The sequence below is a fragment of the Cryptomeria japonica genome, chromosome 8 (assembly GCF_030272615.1).
Source record: "Cryptomeria japonica chromosome 8, Sugi_1.0, whole genome shotgun sequence".
Lineage (NCBI taxonomy): Eukaryota > Viridiplantae > Streptophyta > Pinopsida > Cupressales > Cupressaceae > Cryptomeria > Cryptomeria japonica.
The window spans coordinates 674,143,907-674,165,876 of record NC_081412.1 but is presented as its reverse complement, the minus strand read 5'-3'; the positions used below and the strand labels follow the sequence as shown (position 1 = coordinate 674,165,876).

General features: G+C 34.3%; 1 protein-coding gene across 1 annotated transcript; it reads right to left on the bottom strand.

Moving 5' to 3' along the window:
* Positions 1-12,437: 12,437 nt before the first annotated feature.
* On the bottom strand, positions 12,438-15,457 carry LOC131075231 (disease resistance protein ADR2-like). The gene is made up of 5 exons (XM_058012062.1): positions 15,279-15,457; positions 14,606-15,185; positions 14,268-14,522; positions 13,577-14,167; positions 12,438-13,436 (listed from the first exon to the last, which is right to left on the bottom strand). Exons 1-5 carry the CDS (start codon positions 15,455-15,457, stop codon positions 12,438-12,440), a joined length of 2,604 nt encoding a protein of 867 aa, XP_057868045.1.
* Positions 15,458-21,970: the final 6,513 nt, after the last annotated feature.

Below are 21,970 nucleotides of genomic sequence, written 5' to 3'. Positions count from 1 at the left end.
TCCCACCTAAGCCGTGACAATCCTGTCAACTCTTGCATGCCCAAGGCATATGATAACCTAGGCCCCCATCCTCGCCTCTCCTCACCTGCATAACAAGCATATGTAATAAAATCCTGTGAGATCCCCTGAGGCGTACCATACCGCCTCATCACCCGAGTAAAAAAAAAGTGCTTGATGACTATCACTGATTTGTCGATGAGAGGATGAGTCATGACTAGATCTTTGCGCATAGTTCTCCAGTCATCCCAAGGCTCCAGACCCTTGTATGGTCTCCATATGACAACTATCAAATCATCTAGCTATTGTCTCCAGTACTCTGTCTTGCCCAAATGGGACTGAGTAATGTATCTAGAGTATCTGTAAACAATGGGCTATTGTGGATCTCTAGCACCATCCACAATATGTCTACACACTACAATGTGCTCCAGGTCCCATACTTGCAAAATCAAAACCCCTGCTGCTATGCTCTTCCCCTCTCTATAGACAATCTCATGCATCTCACGATACATGTGTGCCAAAATACAAGAACCCCATCCTAATCTTTGAGGGTGATCCAACAGTCTCTCCAACATCCTACCCCAGTCGCATAAGAAACCCTGTTGTCCCTTGTCTAGCATAAGGAAACAATCGATGAATCCTGCTAGGACATAACCCAGTGGAAACTGCTCACTGTACCTGGCCATCATGTCATCCCAATTGATAGACCATGTAAGGATGTCTGCATCATGAAAAATTTGCCTCAGAGCTAGCAGTCCAGGGCACTGTGCCGAATCATAATCCACCTTATCCCTAGCGAATGGAATCCTGAGAATCCTATATACATCCTTGGGAGTGATCATCATCTTCCCAATTGGCAAATGAAACATGTTATGCTTAGAGTGAAATCTCTCCACAAGTGTTGTGAGCATCCCGTGATTCATATTGATATCTGGCATCTGTAAAAGGTGGGTAAATCCGCACAAGTCAATATGTGCTCTATTAATATCTAATAACTCATGCACTAGCCTCATCATCGGTGGATAGACACATTTGAAAAGAACATGTGGTAGTCAAACCTACAAGAATCAAACAATAGAGCATCAAAAAATATTTCAAATTATGCTATAAGACAACTTAAACATCACACAAATCCAAAATAATCAATTGCAAAATAAAATTTTCATGTTTTGACCCTTAAAAATGCTCACTGTTTTTCATATGGCATTGCATAGAGTAGACAGAAACTTGTACAAGTCAGGAATAGCTCTAGAACAACAAAAGACTCTAATACGACACAAAACAAGCATTCGAATGACAAAATGGTCTACCAAGCAACGTTTCTTACGACATAAGGGGGTGTCTCGCACAACAAAACTAATGGGCTAAAAGGATAAATCACAAGAGAATAGTGTCTCATATGAGATAAAATGTCATTTGGCAAGATAAAATGAAAACGACCAACTTTTACATGTCAAAAATTCAAAAAATCAACAAAAAAATTCAAAATTGAGATAATAAAGATGCTTAAGATTAGACTCTTACCATTGGCTCATAGTTCCGAGGTCAATTATGTCGTCTTTGGCACTCGAATTGATGCTCCTGGATCAAAATGACTGTTTTTCCTTCGCAAAAGGATTTTTGAATTTTCAAACTTGGGGGATTAAATGAATTGAAAATGACACTTGGACCCTTTATATAGCTAAAAACCTAATTTTTCAACTTGCTCTAATGGACATGAAAATTGTACCCTTAGCTAATTTGCCCATCCTGATTCTATTTTTGGGATCAAAATCAAAATATGAGATCCTTCTTCTAGTCAATTTCGAATAACTTGCATCACTTAGCGCTTTCATCAAATTCTCAATCTTTCTTCAATTTGCACTCAATTTATCATTAATCATCAATAAATCTTCAAAGATTCCTCTGACTCAACCTTTGTGCTCAAATAATTATCATTGCCAACAATTGCCTAAAATCATGTACTCTCGCTATCTTTTGATTTCGCTCCTAAGGGGGCATACTCGTGACCTTATAACCTCACATCTTCAATTTCGGGAAAATTTTCAAATCTTCATCAAAAGTCGAGCAAAAATATTTTCAACTAAAGAAAATTAAACAAGACCTTATCACTAAGGGCATCTTAGCTTCGTCGCTTCATATCAAGTTAAGATCTCTTGATCGTCTGAATCAAATCAATCGCTAGGGGAATATCAGTTTCATTGCTTCAATTCAAGCTGATATTATCTTTATCTGAATTAGTCTCTTAACGTTAATTAGTTTCATTGCTTTTCATCAAGCTGATTATTCGTTTAAACTCAATCAAAAGTTTAAAGAGTATCTTTGATCACACGCTCAATGTAAGAAGGTGTTCAGTTTCATTGCATCAAATCAAGATGGATAGTTTATCTTCGCTCATCATATCTTGATCCATCAAGTTCAAGATCGATTTTATCTTCACCCATTGTGTCTAGTTCAATCAAGTTCTAGATCAGTAAGATCCGCTTCTTGATCAATCAAGTTCAAGTTCGGTATCTTTGCTCTTCATTGGTCCTAGTTCAATCAAGTTCAGGATTGGCTTCGCTTTAATCATCTCTGTTCAACTTCATCGCTTCAAATCAAGCTAAACACCTCACTCTTCATTTGGTTCATGATCAATGAAGTTCAAAATTGGTATTTCTTAGACATCAACTATTCTGCGAACCAACGCGCTACTCGCACATTAATTCAAAGAGGGGCAAATGTAATACCCTAAAAATGGTCATCTAAACCATGGGCCCCTAATCTCGATAACATCACCAAGGTGCTAACCAAAGACAATTAAATCAATATTGAGCACTCAATTAATTAATCCTTCAATCATTAATGTCACATGGTAAATCAATTATTCTATATTAATTAAATATTTATTTAATTAATTGAATCATTTCAAGAAAATCATTTTGATCAATTATCCTATTTAATTTATTAAATATCCTAGCATATTTAATTAATTAATAAATTTTCCATTAATCATAAAAAAAAGGAATTAATTTATTACAAAAGAGGAATTAATCACAAAGAAAGTTAAATTGAAAATAAAATAAAAGAATTGAATTGAGAGAGAAATCAAACTTGAGATATTATTTCTTCTTTTAAATTGAGAACTTGAAATCAGAAAAGCAATTAATTGAATTATTAATCATTCTCTAAAATTGGAACTCAAAGCTTTTGAGAAAAGAAGTTTAGTTGCATTAAAAAGACTCTTTTTCTTGAATAAATCAAAGATATGCATGAAATTACCTTTTTCTATCTTAAGTGCATGGAATTAATTAATTCTTATCACCAATGCAACTCAAACTTATAATCTGAATGCATCTCAATCAAACTATAATTGGTATCTCAAGGTTAATTGAATCTGATTTCTCAATTATTTCAATTAATCCTAAATTGTGCTTTTTCTTGATCTCTCTTGTGATTCTCTATAAATTCAACCTTAATCTCTCATTCAAAAGACCCTGAAGATTTATTGTTATTATACAGTTTTTTCTCTAGATTCATTGAAGATATTGTGCTTGCTTTTTGAGATTATTGCATCTTAGTTGAGCTTTTTGCATATTTATTTTACTCATGATTGCTTGAATTCATATAGCTTACTATATATTCATCCATCTATCATAATCTTGCATCCATTTAGCTTAATATCATGCTCATATAGATTAAATCCTTCATCTTGGTGTAGTCTAGTCACTGGTATTGCTGATACAAATCTAATAGCAAGTCTATACTTGCATATTTTAGAAGTCAATGAGTTGATTTGTTATGATTTTATTATTCATGCTTATATCCATCTAACCATACATGCAATGACTTAATTGAAGTGTTGTGTCTTATAGCTTGCAGACTGTTATTCCACTTTTCACAAAGACATATATCTCTCTACTCTCTCCTTTATATTTATCTCCTTTCATCTCCATCCATTTTTTCCTCTTTATCTCCACCTATTGCAAACAAACATGATCCTGTTGGTAATGAAACCATGGTATCTTCATGATTCAAAGTTTTGTTTTAGTCATGTTTTGACCCCTTTAACAAGATACATAGTTTATTTTAAGCTATCAGTTCTAGATTGAGACATTAGATCTGCACACACAACATCATTTTTTAAATGACCTACCACTTGATCTTACACACTAAATAGTTGTATGCAAAAAACACCAATTTTTTCACTTATTAACGTTCCACACTTCTTCGTTGTACCCATTGCACACCAAAGTGTGTTTTCTAGTTAATTAATCTATAGAAGGATTCTTTTGTTACTCTCAAGGTCATATGTAAAAAAAATATATATTTCCATACTTGTTTATTACATGGTTGAGTTTGTTGAAGATCTATAAATTCTCTCACAATCAAAGTATCCTTACAAGATCTTATATTTTCATCAACAAATAATGATTTTATTCATAAAAAATGATGAATAACACCATGTTTTTTCTTTACTTTCCATTAAAGAATTTATAAGAATTAAATATATTTTACCAAATTATAAATAAGATTATAGATCAAAATCTAAAATCTCATTCCCCAGTATTAATAAAATGGAAAAAGATTCTCTTTATAGATTTTTGTCTTTATCAAAATGTTCTTTCCTTAATTCCTATCTTATTTTATTTCTTTACGGAATTTTTCTTTTCCTAATTCCTATCTTAGTTTTCTTCTTCTTACTAAAAGTACAGAAAAATCAACATAAAATATGATTTCGAATGAATTTATAAAATTATTTTATGGTTGGAAATGAATTTGCCACTCATTTTTTATGAGGTTGGCTCCTTTTAAAAATATATATTTATGCTATTTCAATTTATTTCTTCTTTCTTTCTACCTACTCTTAAAAGTATCATTGAAAAAATCAACTATTGAATGAGAGACTTTCTCTAGAAATATTTTTGAAATCATTTCAAATTCCTATATTAGTCTAGGAAAAAATTAAATGTAAATAGACAAGATGAGGACAATGGGATTAAGTATGCTCAAATTTTCAATGAATCTACAACAGAAAAGTTAGCAATTAATATTTATTTCATCTCCCAAAAATATTAGATTTGTATTTACGCTAAATTTTAGCTATCTAGAAGAGAATGAAGCGTGTAAAAAGGTAATTAAAGGATAATAATTTTGAAAAGATTAAAGATTTTTGAAAGATAATTTTTTTATTAATACTTTTATAGAAAGTGTAGGTAGGGTTATCTTGAATGAATCCTTAAGTCTAGATCTATAGATATTTTGAAATATATAGGTAATCACCTAAAAATTAATTAATTATATATTAATTATTAGGTCCATATTACTTTATTCACTTGAGTTGACCTTAGTAATTTCTCTATTATTAGATTGAGTTAATTTTAGGTTATGTTATCTCATTGCATGGAATGAGGATACTTTTTATAATGCAATATAATGGTCACCTAAGGTTTGATCTAGGGTTTCTTTCTCCTTATCACAATGATTCTTCTTTCATTGTAATCATTTATTCATAGGGGGCTTCACTACATAGGAAAAATTATATCACATGCATTCATATTGGGGGGTTTAATATCTAAAAAATGAGGGTACAATATATTGCCAATCAGTGAAAATAGGGGGTTTTTAATTTGGACTATGAAAAAATACAATATCTAGCAAAATAGGGGGCTTTTAATTCAAGTTGTGTATTAGGATGGGGTGAAAAAAAGGAGTTTAGGGCAATATTTTTTGAAAATAGGAGGATTATTTAGTATGCCATGAATGCATGTGATATAACCTAGGTTCACTAAGTGAAGCCCCCATTCTTTTATTCAAGCCAATGCATGAATACAATCTCAATTTGTTGAGAAAATGTATCTTGTTTAATCTTTCTTTGTGATATGTATTTTATTTGTAAATTTTCTGGGAGTCGTGAGGTTCAACCATCAACTCCAACAAAAGCTACAAAGAATCTAGTTTCAAAATGAGATATGTAGGTAGGGTGATCATGAATGAACCCTTGAGGATTAGGTTTAGATATAGGGATGAACTTGACTTTGAAGTGCAAACTGCATTCTAGGTCGAGTACTCAAGTAATGACATAGAGCTGTTGGTCTGATAGTGGTTTAATTTTTTTTTATTAGCTCTTCTAATTTATCTCATTAATACTTAAAAAAAAATAGTACTTGTTAGGCAAAGTAATTATTAGTAACAAAGGAGAGGTTATCACATAAATTTGGGTATAATGTACATACACACACATATTACAAAATTGATTAATTCTTTTCTATAATATGTAAGCATAAAAATATTATAAGATAATTGAACTTTTTTTCTATATTTGATTTGGCTACCATGCAAGTTGTGTCTATTATACATACATACAAACATTAAAAAAATGGCCTCATTCAACGTGGTATCAAAGAATTTAGGCTTGTGATATTAGATCTAGTCCTAATTTCTGGTTTTTACAACAATTAAAAATGCAGAATAAGATATCTAAGTTTTGAAATAGAGCAGGACACATCTACTTGAGTTGGGTGTTAAATTCAAGGCTACAAATGGTCCTAAAATTATTTAGGGTAATGAAAATTAAAGCATGTACTAAGGAATGTGAAATTGGGCTCACAATTAAAGAGTGCAATTTATGAAACTACATTTAAGCCCCCCTTTAGTAGTGATATGATACTTCCTGAATATGAAGGTTAATGTACATAAAATTCATGAAAAAGCATATTCATAAGTATGTCAAATGAAGCCTCCAATGTAGCGATACATATAATACAATGTAAAGAACAACATCTTGCATAACCAATTCGTTATCAAATTTTAAAATAACCTATAATTATTACTAAGAGTGATGAAATTTGAGAGTGCATATGGCCCCTTATTTGAGCTTGCTCATTACATAAGTAGAGATAGGGTATCATGTTTACCACGTTAATTTATGAAAAGTGACAATGAAAGATTTCTTCAATAGGGTCATTTAGAAAAAAAATACCGTATCAAAGAGCGCTTGGGAAGACTGAGAGAAAAATAGTGTTTCAGATGAAACAAATGACATGCAAATTGAAGCTCTCTAGCTCTAGTTATGATGAAATTGTTAAAGTTTTCTAAATAATGGTTTTGATAGAATTGTACCTTAAATAGTGAAAGCTTTTAAATTTTCTAATATGCATTTTTCTTATTCATTTTTTTCTCTATTGTAGATGGGTCGACAAGTGAGGATGGCATGTGAATGAGCATATCATCCACCTAGAATTCAGATCATAAGGCAACACATTGTGGAGGGTATCTTGACCCATGAGTAGGCCATATTGAATTTTTCATGTAGTTGATTTTATTTATTTTGGGTTTAGATATGTAAAATGATTATGATTAGTGTTGTTGGGTCACTTTCTTGATGCCATAGCCTAGATAGGGTGTGATAGTCTAGGTTGGGAACCATCTTCCAACATGAAACCCATGTTCTATTTAGGTGCCACAATCCAATAGATGTCCAAGGGGTTTTGCATAGAACTTGGCGAGATTGCTAGGAATTTGTTGATGGAATGAGAAGCATCAATTAAATAGCTTCAATGTTGTTATAGGCCCCTCCAACTATGCAAGAACATTTAGGTGGTCACATATAATACCTATAATGTGTCTAGGTAGGGTCCTTATCATGAAAGGTGTAGTTACATTTATGAGATATTGAACTATGATGGTTCTACACCATGTCAAATACGAGATTCCATGATTTGATGTTGATGGTATTGATGGAGTGATGACACACTAAAAAATCCACTTTCAATCTTTTGATAAAGGAGATGGCAATCACACTATATGATGTGTACCAAATTTTACATCTTCCAATGTGATGTGAGACTGTGAGACTAGTAGGACCATGTACACTCAACATCATTTATGACAACTAGATGTATTGCATAGGGTAGGCCATATCAAGGAATATGAGGGGTCAAATTCATCTACACTAGTTATTATAAATTATTGTGGACACTCATCCCCTAAAAAGGACACTAATAACTATAGATAGTCTTGTTAGAACACTTGATAAGTGAGGCACACATCTACATGGAGGGCTCAAACACACTATCCAAGTGATGGAGAAGAGAAGGACCATCTTTGCATAGGAATTCAATATGTTAGCACATAGGTTCTATTATGATCTTGCCCAATATGTACAGTAAGAGGGATACAACAACATGACCTACACATTACTCCAAGTTTGGGTATTTGATCATATTACATGCATGAGGCCAATGGGCTATACAGTCAAGGTCAATAAGGTGAGATCATCAACATGCCACTAACCATTGAAAAGACCATGGTAGAGAGGACATTTGTTGTATTCAAGAGTTTTATTTGACAAATTAGAGTGGATAGACCTCTAATGGAGACCATATAGGACTATAAGGTCATGGGTATTCATCACATAGCAAATAGTGAGGATGTAGTGCTATTGAATTCTCATTGGGCACAACGAGTACATTGTTATGCCATTCTACTAAGACCAAGTGACATGATATTTTTTCCAAATACAATGGGATCCCTGTTCAATAGCTATATTCATAAAGATCTATTTTTTACCCTCTTTCAGGGTATTAGCTCTTATAGTATTAGAGTTTTTTATCCTCAACCCTCCATTAGGCTCCCAAATGTGGAATTTCATGCTAAAATGTAGGAAAGTGTTTCTTCCTTATGTCTCCTTGATAATTCATGATGGCAAAGAAGTACTTTTTTGGGAAGATTATTGGAATGGTCTTCCTCCCTTGGATAGATTAGAGAACATAGAAGAGATGAAAGTATTACTTAAGGCATCCTAGGGAGTCATGGTTACAGTTTTTTTTTATCTCTAATGTTGATGGAGTTTTGGAAATAAACTAGAATGATTTTGGAAATGTGCATGCCCCAACTAGACAAAAATAGTTGCTTCTTTAGGAGCTGAAGAACGGAGTAATTCATTATTAAAAAAATTGGACAGACTTATCTGGACCCCCTCTCAATCCGGTAATTACTTAGTAAAGCAAGGCTACCATGCTTTTAGGAAATAATTTTGTGTCTAGAAATTGAGGAGTTTTTCATCTTGTTGGACTGCAATAGGTCTATCAAAAGCTAGATCATTTGTTTGGCTTTCTCTTAAAGGAAAGAATCTTAATAGTGATAGGTTGGCCTCCCTGGGTATTACTCCAATTTTTAATTGTGTATTATGCGAAAAAAAAGTTGAAACAAAGGATCATCTTCTCCTTAATTGTGAATTTCCAAACACATGTTAGACTTGGCTTCTTAAGAAATCGCATTGGTCTACCCCTACATTCTAAGTTGATTATGGTGTTTGAATCATCACCTAAATTGTTTTAAGAGTCTTTTTTTTTTCAGCCCTCTAGGAAGTTTCCCCTGACATATTAATTTGGAACATTTGGTGGGAAAGTAATAAGAGGGATTTTTTAGAAAAGAATGGAACAAAGTAGAATGTGTTGGAATGGAAAGGCATTAGATTGTCATTCAAAGGGAGCCTTATTAACAACTCAATTAAAAAGATGGATAGAAAAGCACTTAGATGGAAATCCTCGCAGAAAAAAATTAACAGTTAAACTTTGATGGTGTGACCAAGGGTAGCCCAAGGGTTTCTGGTGCAGGATGTGTGTTAAGAGATTGCATAGGTAAATTCCTCATTGCAGGGAATCTAGAATTCCAATCACGACTAACAATAGCGGAAGCATCAGCTTTATTGTTTGGGCTTAAACTAGCATGTAAAGTAAGGGTCAAGAGTATTGATATTGAAGGTGATTCTTTGAACATTATCAATGCTTTTAAAAAAATTGACACATCAGATTGGAAGGTAAAGTATATCCTTCAGGATGTATGGAATTTGCTTTAGGACTTTGATAACAATCACATTTCCCATTGTTTCAGAGAAGCCAATAAGATTGGGTGTCTCTCGCTTCAAGGAGATGTTTTGTTTAAAGATTATGATCTTATGAATGATAAAGAGCTAGACGCAGCAATAAAAAATGAAGCGTTTTGACACAGAATGCCACAGAATTGGAATTGGCCATACAATTCATAGTAGATTGCATATGAAAATAGGTGGCACGATTATCTATTGTATTTAAGGCTTCTTTGTTCTATTCTATCTTTTCTCTACTATGAAGTTCGTCCACTAATGAGATCTTACCTTTGATGCATTCAAAATGGTGGTGTAGGTTCAGAAGAAGAATATTTTGGGGTGGACTCTATCTATACACCCAAACCAGTTAAAAGATACCAAGTTGGAGCAAGCATGAATCATTCCATCCTGAGATTCAACACGACATCGACATTAGGTGCTCTGATTCGCAGCAGAATTGTGGTCTTCTGCTTCAGCCTACACTTCGAGGATGTGTGTTGTAGGGCCATTGGAAATTCGGGTTTTTGAGGTGTAAGTCCAATTTTTGGCCATTCATGGTCATCTTGACCTTCTTGCCTCTGCTCTGAAAATCTTTTAGCTAACAAAGCTATTAAATTAGCCGTTGTGATTCTCGGGAGTATGGTGTTGGATGATTTGACAACCAGAAATCTTGATCCATCCCAGATCCATACTCCCTGCAGGTGACAAGCAATTTCAATGTCTTGTCTAGAAATATGGATTTTTTAAAGGTCGGGATGCTCCACCTCTGTCTTTCATGCTCTCCTATTCAATGTTGCTTGGCATATGGGGGTGGGCGTATTGTGCTATTCTTGATTTTCGTTGTATTCTGTTCCCTCTAGTTGGGGCTTTCTTCATGTTCTTTATCTCTGTACTATATATTTACTTCTATTAATATATATTAAGACTTAAGGCTTTTTTATTCAAAAAATAAATATTTTTTTAGTAGTCATAAATCTTGTTATCTGTATATCTAACACAAATAACCTAATAATTGAACACAAAAATACAATTTATTGTTATAAAAGCAACATATTGTTATTTTAAATTATGTAACTTCTATTCTACTTTAAATGATCATAAATTTGTTTGACGATCTTTCACATTTCATTAAAAATTACAAAGTATTTATTGCACTCACTTTTTATATTTGCGATAGGACAAGCATATAATATGAAGTACTCAAATGCAGATGCTTTGTCACCCCAATTGTTATATACATAAGAATAGTATTTTTCCATGTTACAATAATTGTTTAAATGACATACTTATATCGGATAGTCATGACATTTTATATAAAGCCAAAAAATAATCATTTCACTTTTCAAGGAAAGTATTTATATTTTTTTACATGACATTCATAGATTTGCTTATATAAAGATCCATCTTGACAAAAATTTCATCATTTATTTATTTTTATATAAATTTACAAGACTAAAAATCTTAGGACCACAAGTACTTGATAACAATTATATATACATTCCAAAATTGAATACATAAACCAAGTACTAAAATAACACTAGGAGGCTGTCTAACTACAACCTATAGATTTTAAAATAACAATTAATTAATTTTGAAAGATAACACTATGTAATTCTTTGCTGAGCTGTAGATCCTTTATAAGTCTCTTTGTTTTTAATAAATTTTTACCCCCTTCTATGATTAAAGATTCGAAATCAACTGTGGGCTCCCGAATACCAACCAATTATACTTTGTATAATTGAAAATATCGTCCCAAGTGTTGAAATTGCAAGAAAATCCTGTTTAACTACCGCAACTAGTGTACCAAAATTAAGATAGCGTCCAACTGTTGAAAACTTTCGTCTAATTACTGACCACACAGAGTGAGAAATAAACACAAGCGTTAGAAGAAGCAGAAGAACAGATGCAGAATCAATGTGACTGCACCATGAGCACCGCTGAAGCCTCCCATTTTTGATGCCTTGAGCTTCCCGAACTAACAGCTCTAGTCTTGGAACTATGTGACTTAAAAGAAAGAGTGTTATCAATAATATATATGAAAAAAACAGTGCGTCGGGTAGAAATATTAATCTTTCAAATACCGTCACCTTTCCCACAAACTGGCTTCGCTCGTCAGAATCATATGGAGCTGTGATACAATAATACATCTTCCGTACACGGACATACCTTATTCCCATAATGCTCTTGCCCTCCAGCCACTGCCATTCTTTCAATGCTTCTGGTGCGCTCACATCACTTAAGTTCGAGAAGGTTTCCTCTTCAAAGTGCTCCAGACGAGATTCAAGATCCTCATTAGGTTGAAGATCATCTTCAGCACTGCGGCAAATGGCCTCATTCTCAGAATGCCAACTCAGTTTGATTTCCTCTAATTGTGGGAACTCTCCCATATTGGGAAGTCCTTTCATACTGTCGTTGTAGACTAGATGGAATACCTGTAATTCATGGCAGCCACTAACCTCGGGAGGATCTTCAACCCTCCAGCAATCATATAATCCTAACTTCTTTAATTTCCTCAGTTGTGAGAAGTTGGGAAAGCTTTGTAAATTTTCTAGTGTGGAAAACCAAACATCCTCCAACAAGAGACAACATGTTAGATCGGGGGCTCCCTTGTACCACACTTCCCAAGTTTGAGCACAATCAAATTTGATAGGAGTCTAAAACATGGAAGCTCCTTTAGATTTCTCAAATTCCATAGTTGAAGATTTTTCAGCCCCTCACAAGATTCTAGACTTTTAAGCACTGAAACATCTTTTGATGCAACAAAAGACTCTACCTGGGCATCTATATCTGGACATGCCTTCACTGCATCTAAATCTGGACATGCCTTCACTGCATCACGATCCCACAATACAGTTTTGGATATTTTCTTACGTCCAACGAGGGGCGTTGACCAAGCCCACCGGGACCAACTGTTGAGGACAATACTCTGCAGCTCCACGCATTCTGTACAGTCGAATTTGCCCTTCACATTATCACACACACTAAATTCCACCTTCTCCAAATACCGCAAGCCATTCAACCTTGGAAATTCCCAGAGGGATCGACAACAAACATTAATCTCTCTCAGAAAAGCACAATTGGTAAGATCTCCCAGCTGATTGAGCACAAGGCTGTCTGCAAAATTGATCTGCAAATGTTGTAATCCTTTGAGGCTGCTTAGCTCGGGAAGTTTAAACAATGGATTTACTTCGCTTATCTGAAGCCACGCCAGCTGTTGCAAATTTTTCATACCTTCAACCGCTTTCAGATCTTTGCAATTATGGAGTGTAATACTTCTGAGACAGCCCATCCCACCCAAAGGAAGTTTGCTCATATTTTGCACACCTACAAGCTGAAGTACCAACAGATTTTTAAGGTCCCGTGGGGCGATCTGGGACAGTCTTTGATGCATGCACTGCTCCAACTTAGCCAATTCAAACCCTGAATTGTCTTCTGACATTAATCCACGTGTACTACGCGAATCCTCCTTCCACCACAGCCATTTTCCCATTTCATTTGCTTTGCTCTGTGCGAATTCAATATATAGGTCGTGTATGCGAATTTCAGGTCCAGATTCTTCTATAAAAGCCTTCTTACATAGATCCTCAACCTGAACCCTCGCATAAATTAAACCCACGTATATATTTTAAGCGTTCAGCGGTTTTTCAATTAAAAACAGCCAAATCATAAAATAAAAAGTCTTAAAAGCAAATATTCATACTTACTGATCTCTTTGTTGATAATCATTGCCAGCCAGTCAATAACTTTGTGGGGAGATATATTAGGCGGCATATAAAGGGTGAGAAGCATGAATATGGTGCGATATCGGGGACGCATGTTGTCGAAAGCTTTGCCCAGCAAAGCCAGCAAGTCATCCAAACCATAACCGCATGGGTCTACCCAGCCTTCTATCTCAGCAAGCCACTTTGACAAATGCGGACCGTAATTACTGAAGAGGTGACCACCAAAAGCTTTTAAGGCTAACGGATGAAATGTTCCTTCTCTCCGATCGACCTCTTTGAACGAACATCTGTCTGCACACTTGACAGCAAAAGCTTTGTCCTCTGCCCCTAACGTTGACACTTCTACAGATGCCCTTTCCAACAAGATGGCTATGGCCTCTACCTGTTTGAGCCTTGGTACGCGCATGCGTGACTGCTTATCTATCTTGAAATACCTTTCGAGAACATCTACACTACGAGCGCTCAAAAGGATCCAGCTGTTTTCTCCCAACTCTGCCTTAAGATAATACGTCACTTCGTCTATGCTTTCTTCTGTGATATTGTCCAGAACCAACAATACCCGTTTACCCTCGGCTCTTCTACATAACTCAACCTGCGCCTGTCAGTTTTACTAGAAAATTCAGAATACTTAAAAATCTTCTATATGGAAAGGAAGAACATATTTTCAACAAAATTAAAACATGTGAGATATTGGCCACCTCATCTTGGTCTGTCAGTTCTTGGAGATATGGCTGAGGGCAGCAAGTGAGATATCGCAGAGCTACTTTAATTCTTTCAAATGAATCGCCTTTAGAAAATTCCAGATGGCATACTTTGCCTTCAAAATCCCCCAATTTGAAGTTGCAGAAAGCTTTGGTAAGTGTAGTTTTCCCCTGGCCCGCTATTCCATACAATCCTGCAATACGGATACCCTTTTTGTCTGGATGGACAGTGTTGAAGAAATCTGCAACCTCCTGCAACCAATAAATATAAGAAATACATTAGCCTATGAATATATGAGTGACAAAAGCAAAAGAAGGAAGTCAGGGGTCTTTACCTGGCACATTCGTACTTGTCCTTGCATACAATGAACATGACACCTTGGTGAGGGTTTTGGAAGTATACGCCAGATTTCTTTCACAATGTCATCTCTAAACTCCAATTCATTGCCAACTTCACTGAACTTTAACCCGTTAATTCGCCGTACTGCACTCAAAGATAGGTGCCATTCGGCTCGCTTTTCCTCGGATTTCTCCAATTGTTTCCACTTTTCGTCGTCGGCCGAAATGTTTTTAAGAGTATCCGGTGAAATATGGAAGAACAAGGGTAAAATTTTGAGATTGGGATTTGTACGGGTTCTGTCTCTGGCTTCCACAAAAGCAGAGAGTTCGAGCATTGGCCACTTTGATTCGAGGAAATCCATAGAGAGAAGTAAAACTGCTACTTGGCATGTCTTAGCGGCTTCAAATATACGATGGGGGAAATCGTCGCCCACTGGCAAACTTTCGCGATCTTGATCAAAGAAGCAGGACACGCCCTGGTTTGTGAGGTCTCTGTATAGCTGCCTAACAAAAATTTTCTGCTTACCACTGTGACTCAGAAATACATCTTGAGCCAAAAATTTCTGTCCTCGATCACTGTTAATTCACATAAGGAGTGAGTTTTAAAGTTGGACTCGTATGGCGGAGAAAGAGCGAAACATTCAAATAATTTGAAATTTTTTATTTAACCTGCGAATCGCTGTGTTCGGCTGGGAGGACTTAATTGTGCAAAAATTTGTCATCTCCACAGTCGAACGCCAGTATTCTCGGCTGCTGTAATTCATGACTTGAGTGTTGTCGATCTGATCCGTTGGGGGACATTCTTCTTGTATTTCTTCACACAATAAATTATAAACATAAGCATGCATTTATGAACGGGTAGCGAAGACAAGCAACCAAGGACTTTCGTACATATATTTGTGTACGGTTTAATTTCAAGAAATCTCAATATCATATACGACAGTTCCTCTGATCTAATGTTTATACAAAATTTAAGAATCTCAAAATAAAGGCTTTAAAAAAATTCCACTACGCCAAAGCTCGAGTAGTCCGTTTGTCTTATCTTATTTATGCTATATTTTATCTATGCTATAGTAAACTACTCCAAGGCAAACAACTATTCAGCATCAAATCATTATTATCTTTTATATATTATAAATACATTATGTTAGATGTTTAGTGTATTATAAATGTTGGATAATCATTTTTCAATTTAAGTAATGGGAGAAACCACTATGATGTGATTGGGTAAAGAAACTGTTTTTAATTCATGTTTATTTTTTTAAGTTTAAAATGTATAGTAATGCTTAAAAATAAAATTATTAAAAATAAAATATTAGAAATATAATATAGTGGATTTTTTGAAATAAATATATATATATATTGTTGGTGTAAATAATTATTCATCATGGATATTATTACACCTTATTTAAGTTTACTTAGGATAATGCATTTCATAGTAGTTTGGGTATAAGACACTTGAGTGTTTGTGCCACATTGGGATAGTGTGTGTAAGAGAATTTCCACCTTTTATGGTGTTGATTTTATCTTGTTGTTACATTCCACCTCATGTGGAATATTTTATTGTTTCTCCTACCTACCACACATATTTCCTACCTACCCTTGTTTCTTATTGAGTCACATGTCATGTTTGTGTGCTCACATATCCATATTGCCTTGCCTATATAAGAAGGCTCATCTACATTGTTTGTACGGGCAATCATAGAACATCTTGTAATGATCTAGTTGATCATATTTTGCATCTTGATAGAATACAATTTATTCCTATCATCTATTTTGTTCTCTTTTATTTGTGCTTTCCATTGCCTCTAGATCTTGGCAAAATCTCACATGGTATTAGAGCCATTAGAGTGTCATTGGTTTGTCAATTGAGAGAAATTTGATGCTATTTGGGGTTGTGTATTTTGAAGCTTTCTATTACAAGTTATTATCGAAATTTGATGGGTCAAATCTAAGGTTACCATTGGATTGAGGAGGTCCAAGAAAGTCAGTTTTGTCTTTTGTTTCATCCAAATCGGACTTTGAAGGCCAAATCTAGAGGCATTTGAAGTTTGAAACTGTGACGAAAATGTTCCAGAAATTATAATTTTGCAGGCAATTTTCAAATAGTGATATCTTACTCATCCGAACTCCTTTTATTGAGCAATTTTTTTGAGGGGGGGGTAGAATTTCGTGATCTATAAAATGGTGCAAGAGTTTTCTGATTTTCGGATATAGGTCTTTTTGAAATCATGATTTTTCATTTTTTTCAACTTTGGAGGCTTCGTTCGAGCTCATATAGACTCTTTTTCAGGTGCCATTTTTTTAAAAGTGCATAATTTTTTGTCTACTTTCATAAACTGCCATTAGTTTTCTGTGAATTTGAGTAGATATTGTACTTTCAGTATTTAGTCATTTTTGGCTATTTTGTACTTGTATTTTTGCTTGAATCTTAGTTTAGATCACTAGCAATATTTGTTAAAGTCTCTTATATCTCATTTTGAGAAGTTGTAATCATTGAAATTAGAAGTCCATTTTTCCCTTATTTGCAAGTGCCAACATGATCTTTTTATGGTGGGTCAGTTGTTCATTTATATGTCTTGGTGAAATTCCATTCGGAGGCATCTTCATCTGCAGTATTCTATAGGGCTTCTTTGTTAGTGGCATCATTTTCATGTTTTCACATTTGAATATTTGTCATGATGTATGCTCTTGCATGAGCAATGTTGTACCTGTATTATCATAAAGTGTCATACCTCTTTGTATCTTGTCATTGTTGACTATTTAATGTAATCCTCTTGTACACATAGATTAAGAATATCTTGTGAGACTTGGTGCATGGCTTCGGTTGAGACTTAGATTGTACACATTTGTGTATGACTCTCGTGAGACTTAGATTGTACCAGTATTTCTGCTATTTACAAGTATCCAAATGATTCTTAAAACAGGTTGTCTCAATGCCTGATCTTCTTTTTATTGTAGTGAGTGATTCATCGTCATTGACTTGGTACCTAGTTTTGTCACACTTTGACATTATTGGTGCAACATTGGCTCTCTTTCTTCCTTATGGGGAGGTATTTTGGTCATCATCATTGGACCAGCTTTGCAGGAGATTCGACATTGAAGGAGAGCTTTGTGGTCTCTTCTTCTCTCTTATGGGGCAAACATATTTCTGTTCTTCTCATTCATCATTCTTTTTTTTTTGGGGGGGGGGGGAGTTTTTTCCCATTGGGTCTCTCTCTCTCTCTCTCTCTCTCTCTCTCTCTCTCTCTCTCTCTCTCTCTCTCTCTCTCTTTGTTTATGGGAGATTGCATTTACATATGTACATGGGTACCTAACATGGTCTCATACTTGGGACCCATCTTGCATTGCTTAGTTGCATTGTAGACTTTAGTGCATTCCCCTAAGTTTCACTTAAGGGGGGGTGTTAGTGTAAATAATTATTCATCATGGATATTATTACACTTTACTTAAGTTTACTTAGGTACATGCATTTAATAGTAGTTTGGATATGAGACACTTGGGTGTTTGTGCCACATTGAGATAGTATGTGTAGGAGACTTTCCACCTTTTATGGTGTTGATTTTATCTTCTCGTTACATTCCACCTCATGTGGAATATTTTATTGTTTCTCCTATCTACCCACACCTATTTCCTACCTACCCTTGTTTCTTATTGAGCCACATGTTATGTTTGTGTGCTCACATATCTATTAGCCTTCCCTATTTAAGCAGGCTCATCTACATTATTTGTACGGGTATTCATTGAACATCTTGTAATGATCTAGTTGATTATATTTTGCATCTTGATAGAATACAGATTATTTCTATCATCTATTTTGTTCTCTCTTATTTGTGCTTTCCATTGCCTCTAGATCTTGGCAATATCTCACATATATAAACTATATATATAGGTGATTGGTGATGGAGAATTTTGGTTTTGTTGGGATTTTGTTTCATGCATTCTTCATGTCATACTATATCTTATGAAGGTAGTTGTCTTTGTTAGTCCATATTCGTTCCAATGTTTTTTTTAAGATACCATGCTTATAGCCATTTTTTAACCCTTTAAATGATCTCACTCTTTCATCACTCTATGATTGTTGATGGAGCTAAAGATTGAATGGTTCTTAACAATGACACCTACACTCAAGAGGCTTAGGAATGTTTTCCCCAAGGTGTTCTATGAGGCATGTCTATTGAAACACCACCTAATTTTCTTCTTCTCATTCCTAAATTTGTAATGTATATCATTTGTTAGAAAAAAATACTTTAATGGGATATTTTGTTGGAAGTATCCCCTTGAAAGCATACTGAAAGATTATATCACCAATCTCTAGGTCATGCGTAAAATTCACCTTGATTCCATAAAAGACCTTACTATTTTTTTTATTTTTTCTTAATTTGTTGAATCCAACCATGCCAAATACATCCTTAAACATGACCTCTATTTTGTTTGTTATTTTTTAATTTTCTTCTCAACCTGGACTAGAGATTTCATCATCTCTAATAAGAAAACATTGCATGCCTCTATGAGGTATAGATTTTTGGTTTAACCTTTCCATGTTTGAACTTTTTGACACTAAAAGCAACATCTCTAAGCTCTATTGTCTATATCAAATCAAAGATATTTTTATCAACCTAACCTCAAAAGAGGGTCTATGTATAAGTGGATCTTTTCAAGGATTTGGAGAAGACACTTGACATATTTTTGCCTCATTTTTAACTTGACCAACTCTTAAACTTTTCCTTGATTATCAAGTTGGTAAGCATCACTATGTAAATTGTGTTCCTATATCTTAATATTTTTCTTGAGTCAATTTTTATTAGTTCAAAATGCCTCAATCAACTTCAAGTATCAAATTTATTCTCAAACTTAGGTCATGATTTTTAAGAAGTATCAATGTCATAAGTTTTTTGCATTAAGATGTCATAGTTGCTCATCATCATGAATGTTGCACCTACTCAAAGTTTTTGTAATATTGTTGCATAATGCTTAGATGAATTTACACATGAATTTTAAATGATCAAAATAAATAGAATTCATTGTTTCAATTAGTACACTAGAAGTAATTGTCTAGTTCAATTGAGATTCACAAAAATATTTAAAATCATTTTACAGGGGTGATTGTGTCTCTATTGGATTTTTTTTTTTCCTTTGGATAAAATCAATTTAAAAGGATGATCATGTCTCCATTGCACATAATTTGAAAAAAAAAATAGGGCTAAATTCCTTTCCATTTGGGGGATATTAAAATAAAAAAAAAGCCATTAGAAGTTTGTGGAAATGTTTAAATTAGGATTTTGTTAAACTTGCAATGAAATTAATTTAAGAGAGCTTTATAGAGTTAATATAAGAAATGTGGCCAAGTTTCAAGTAAATATATTAAATTTCTTCTAGATATTGAAATTGTAGAATTATATCTTCATAAACACTATGGAAAGGTTATAAAACTTATTGGCTAGATCCCAAGTTTAAATTTCTGGGTACTTATTACAAAGCCTTTCCAAAATCAAAAAAACCTACTTTAAAAGAAAGGTTAACAAGTTCCCAAAACTTCCCAAATATCAAAATAATCCTTTGATTAAAAAATTAGAAACATAGTTTTTTTAGCAAAATGTCTTTGCATTTGTGCATTGATTACTAACAATTACATAAGGTGATGGTGAATAATCAATATCCCTTGCTAAGAATTGACTATTTGTTGGATCAGAGGAGGAGAGCCACTTGGTGTTCTCCAAGATTGATATCAACTTAGAGTACCATCAAATTTTTATTCATGATCCTAACATTAATTGAACAATATTTTATACTTTTTATGGACACTAAAACTTTATGGTGGTTCCAATTCAATTGAAGAATTCTCCCTCTATGTTCATCAGTTTGATGAATATTGTGTTGTACACCTATCTTGATCATTCTATCTGTGTGTTTTTAGATGATATTTTGGTCTATTAAAAGACAATGGAGGAACATGAGGTCCACTTGTACGAGGTCTATTAAAAATTTGGTGAAAAGTTGGTCGGACCATGTGCAAAGTGCACATGGTCCCCGACTTTTTTCTCAAAATTTTGGAAGCATAAATCTATGATATAATAATGATTAACCTCAAGAAATTTGTGGGAAATTCAATCTCTAGGTCAACCTAAAGATGAAATTAAGATCTAGTGTTTCATACATAGGAGCTCTCTTTCTTCATTTGAAGGGATCTAATCGAATCTAAGAAAAAGTTGTTGGAGAGAGCACAAGGAGCCTTCTATTTAGTGAAAGAGAAGCCCATGTACAGTCTTCAACAACATTCATCAATAATTTATCAAGTATTCATCAAGCATTCATCATCAATTAGGAGCTTCGAAGACAATGAAGAATAGTAGGAGATCTAGTGACAAATATCTCTCCCTTGGGGATTGGTATGATTTCATGTTATTTTCATGTCTTTATATGAGATTCTTTAAACTCTTTTGCACATTTACATTCATACTTTAGATCACTTTTCATCATTGATTTAGATCATTTACTTTGTCGATTACAAGAAATTAGGGTTGCTCTAGATTGTTTACTTTCATTCTAGGGTCTTGCACATACACAAGATTCCTGCACACAGTATTTTATTATAAAAATTGACTATTTGTGCAGGTAGAAATCACCAACACAAGGGTTTGACTATGGAAAAACTCTATTTATCCACCCAAACCCTCTCTTTTCAGTTGGAGGTGCAAAATTAAGTACCCGAAAGACTTCCTGGATTAGCAAAAGGCATAGGAACTATTTTAAGGTCTCAAATCTGCCCTAATACATCAGGGACAAGGGTGTGGCACCTTGGTCCTTCCTAGGATAGGGCGTGGCACCTAGGTCCCCTTCATTTTCAATAATTTTTGATAGGGTACAGGCTTATGGTCTCAGAATTACATCCTCTCAGTTGTAGCTTTCTATCAGATTCTCAAGGATAGGGGTGTGGCACCCTGGTCCTGGTCATTTTGGCTCAGTTTTTAGCATCAGGTACACATCCAAATTCCTCCCCCTTATCTTCTTTTAGTATCTTAGTTTTAGATCTGCAAGTTTGTGCAATTTCAGTTTATGTGTGCTTCACTGTTTATCTCCTAGTCTAATTGATCAATCGAATCCCTAATTTTTCTCATCACATACAAAAAGAGGAATATAAAAGCTAAGAGATAATCCTTTCCTCTCTCTTTTTCTCACAATAAGTAGCCAAAGTGAGCTATCTCCCTAGGCTCTTTTGTATTCCCAATGTGTTGGCAAAAGTGGGATTAGGTCCTAGTCACCTAGTCTCTCTTTTTACGTCTCCACAAGAAGGTCTATGATTCAAAAGTTCATAAGGTGTCTTTGTTTGATTTACTCTAATCTATACCTAATTAATAAGG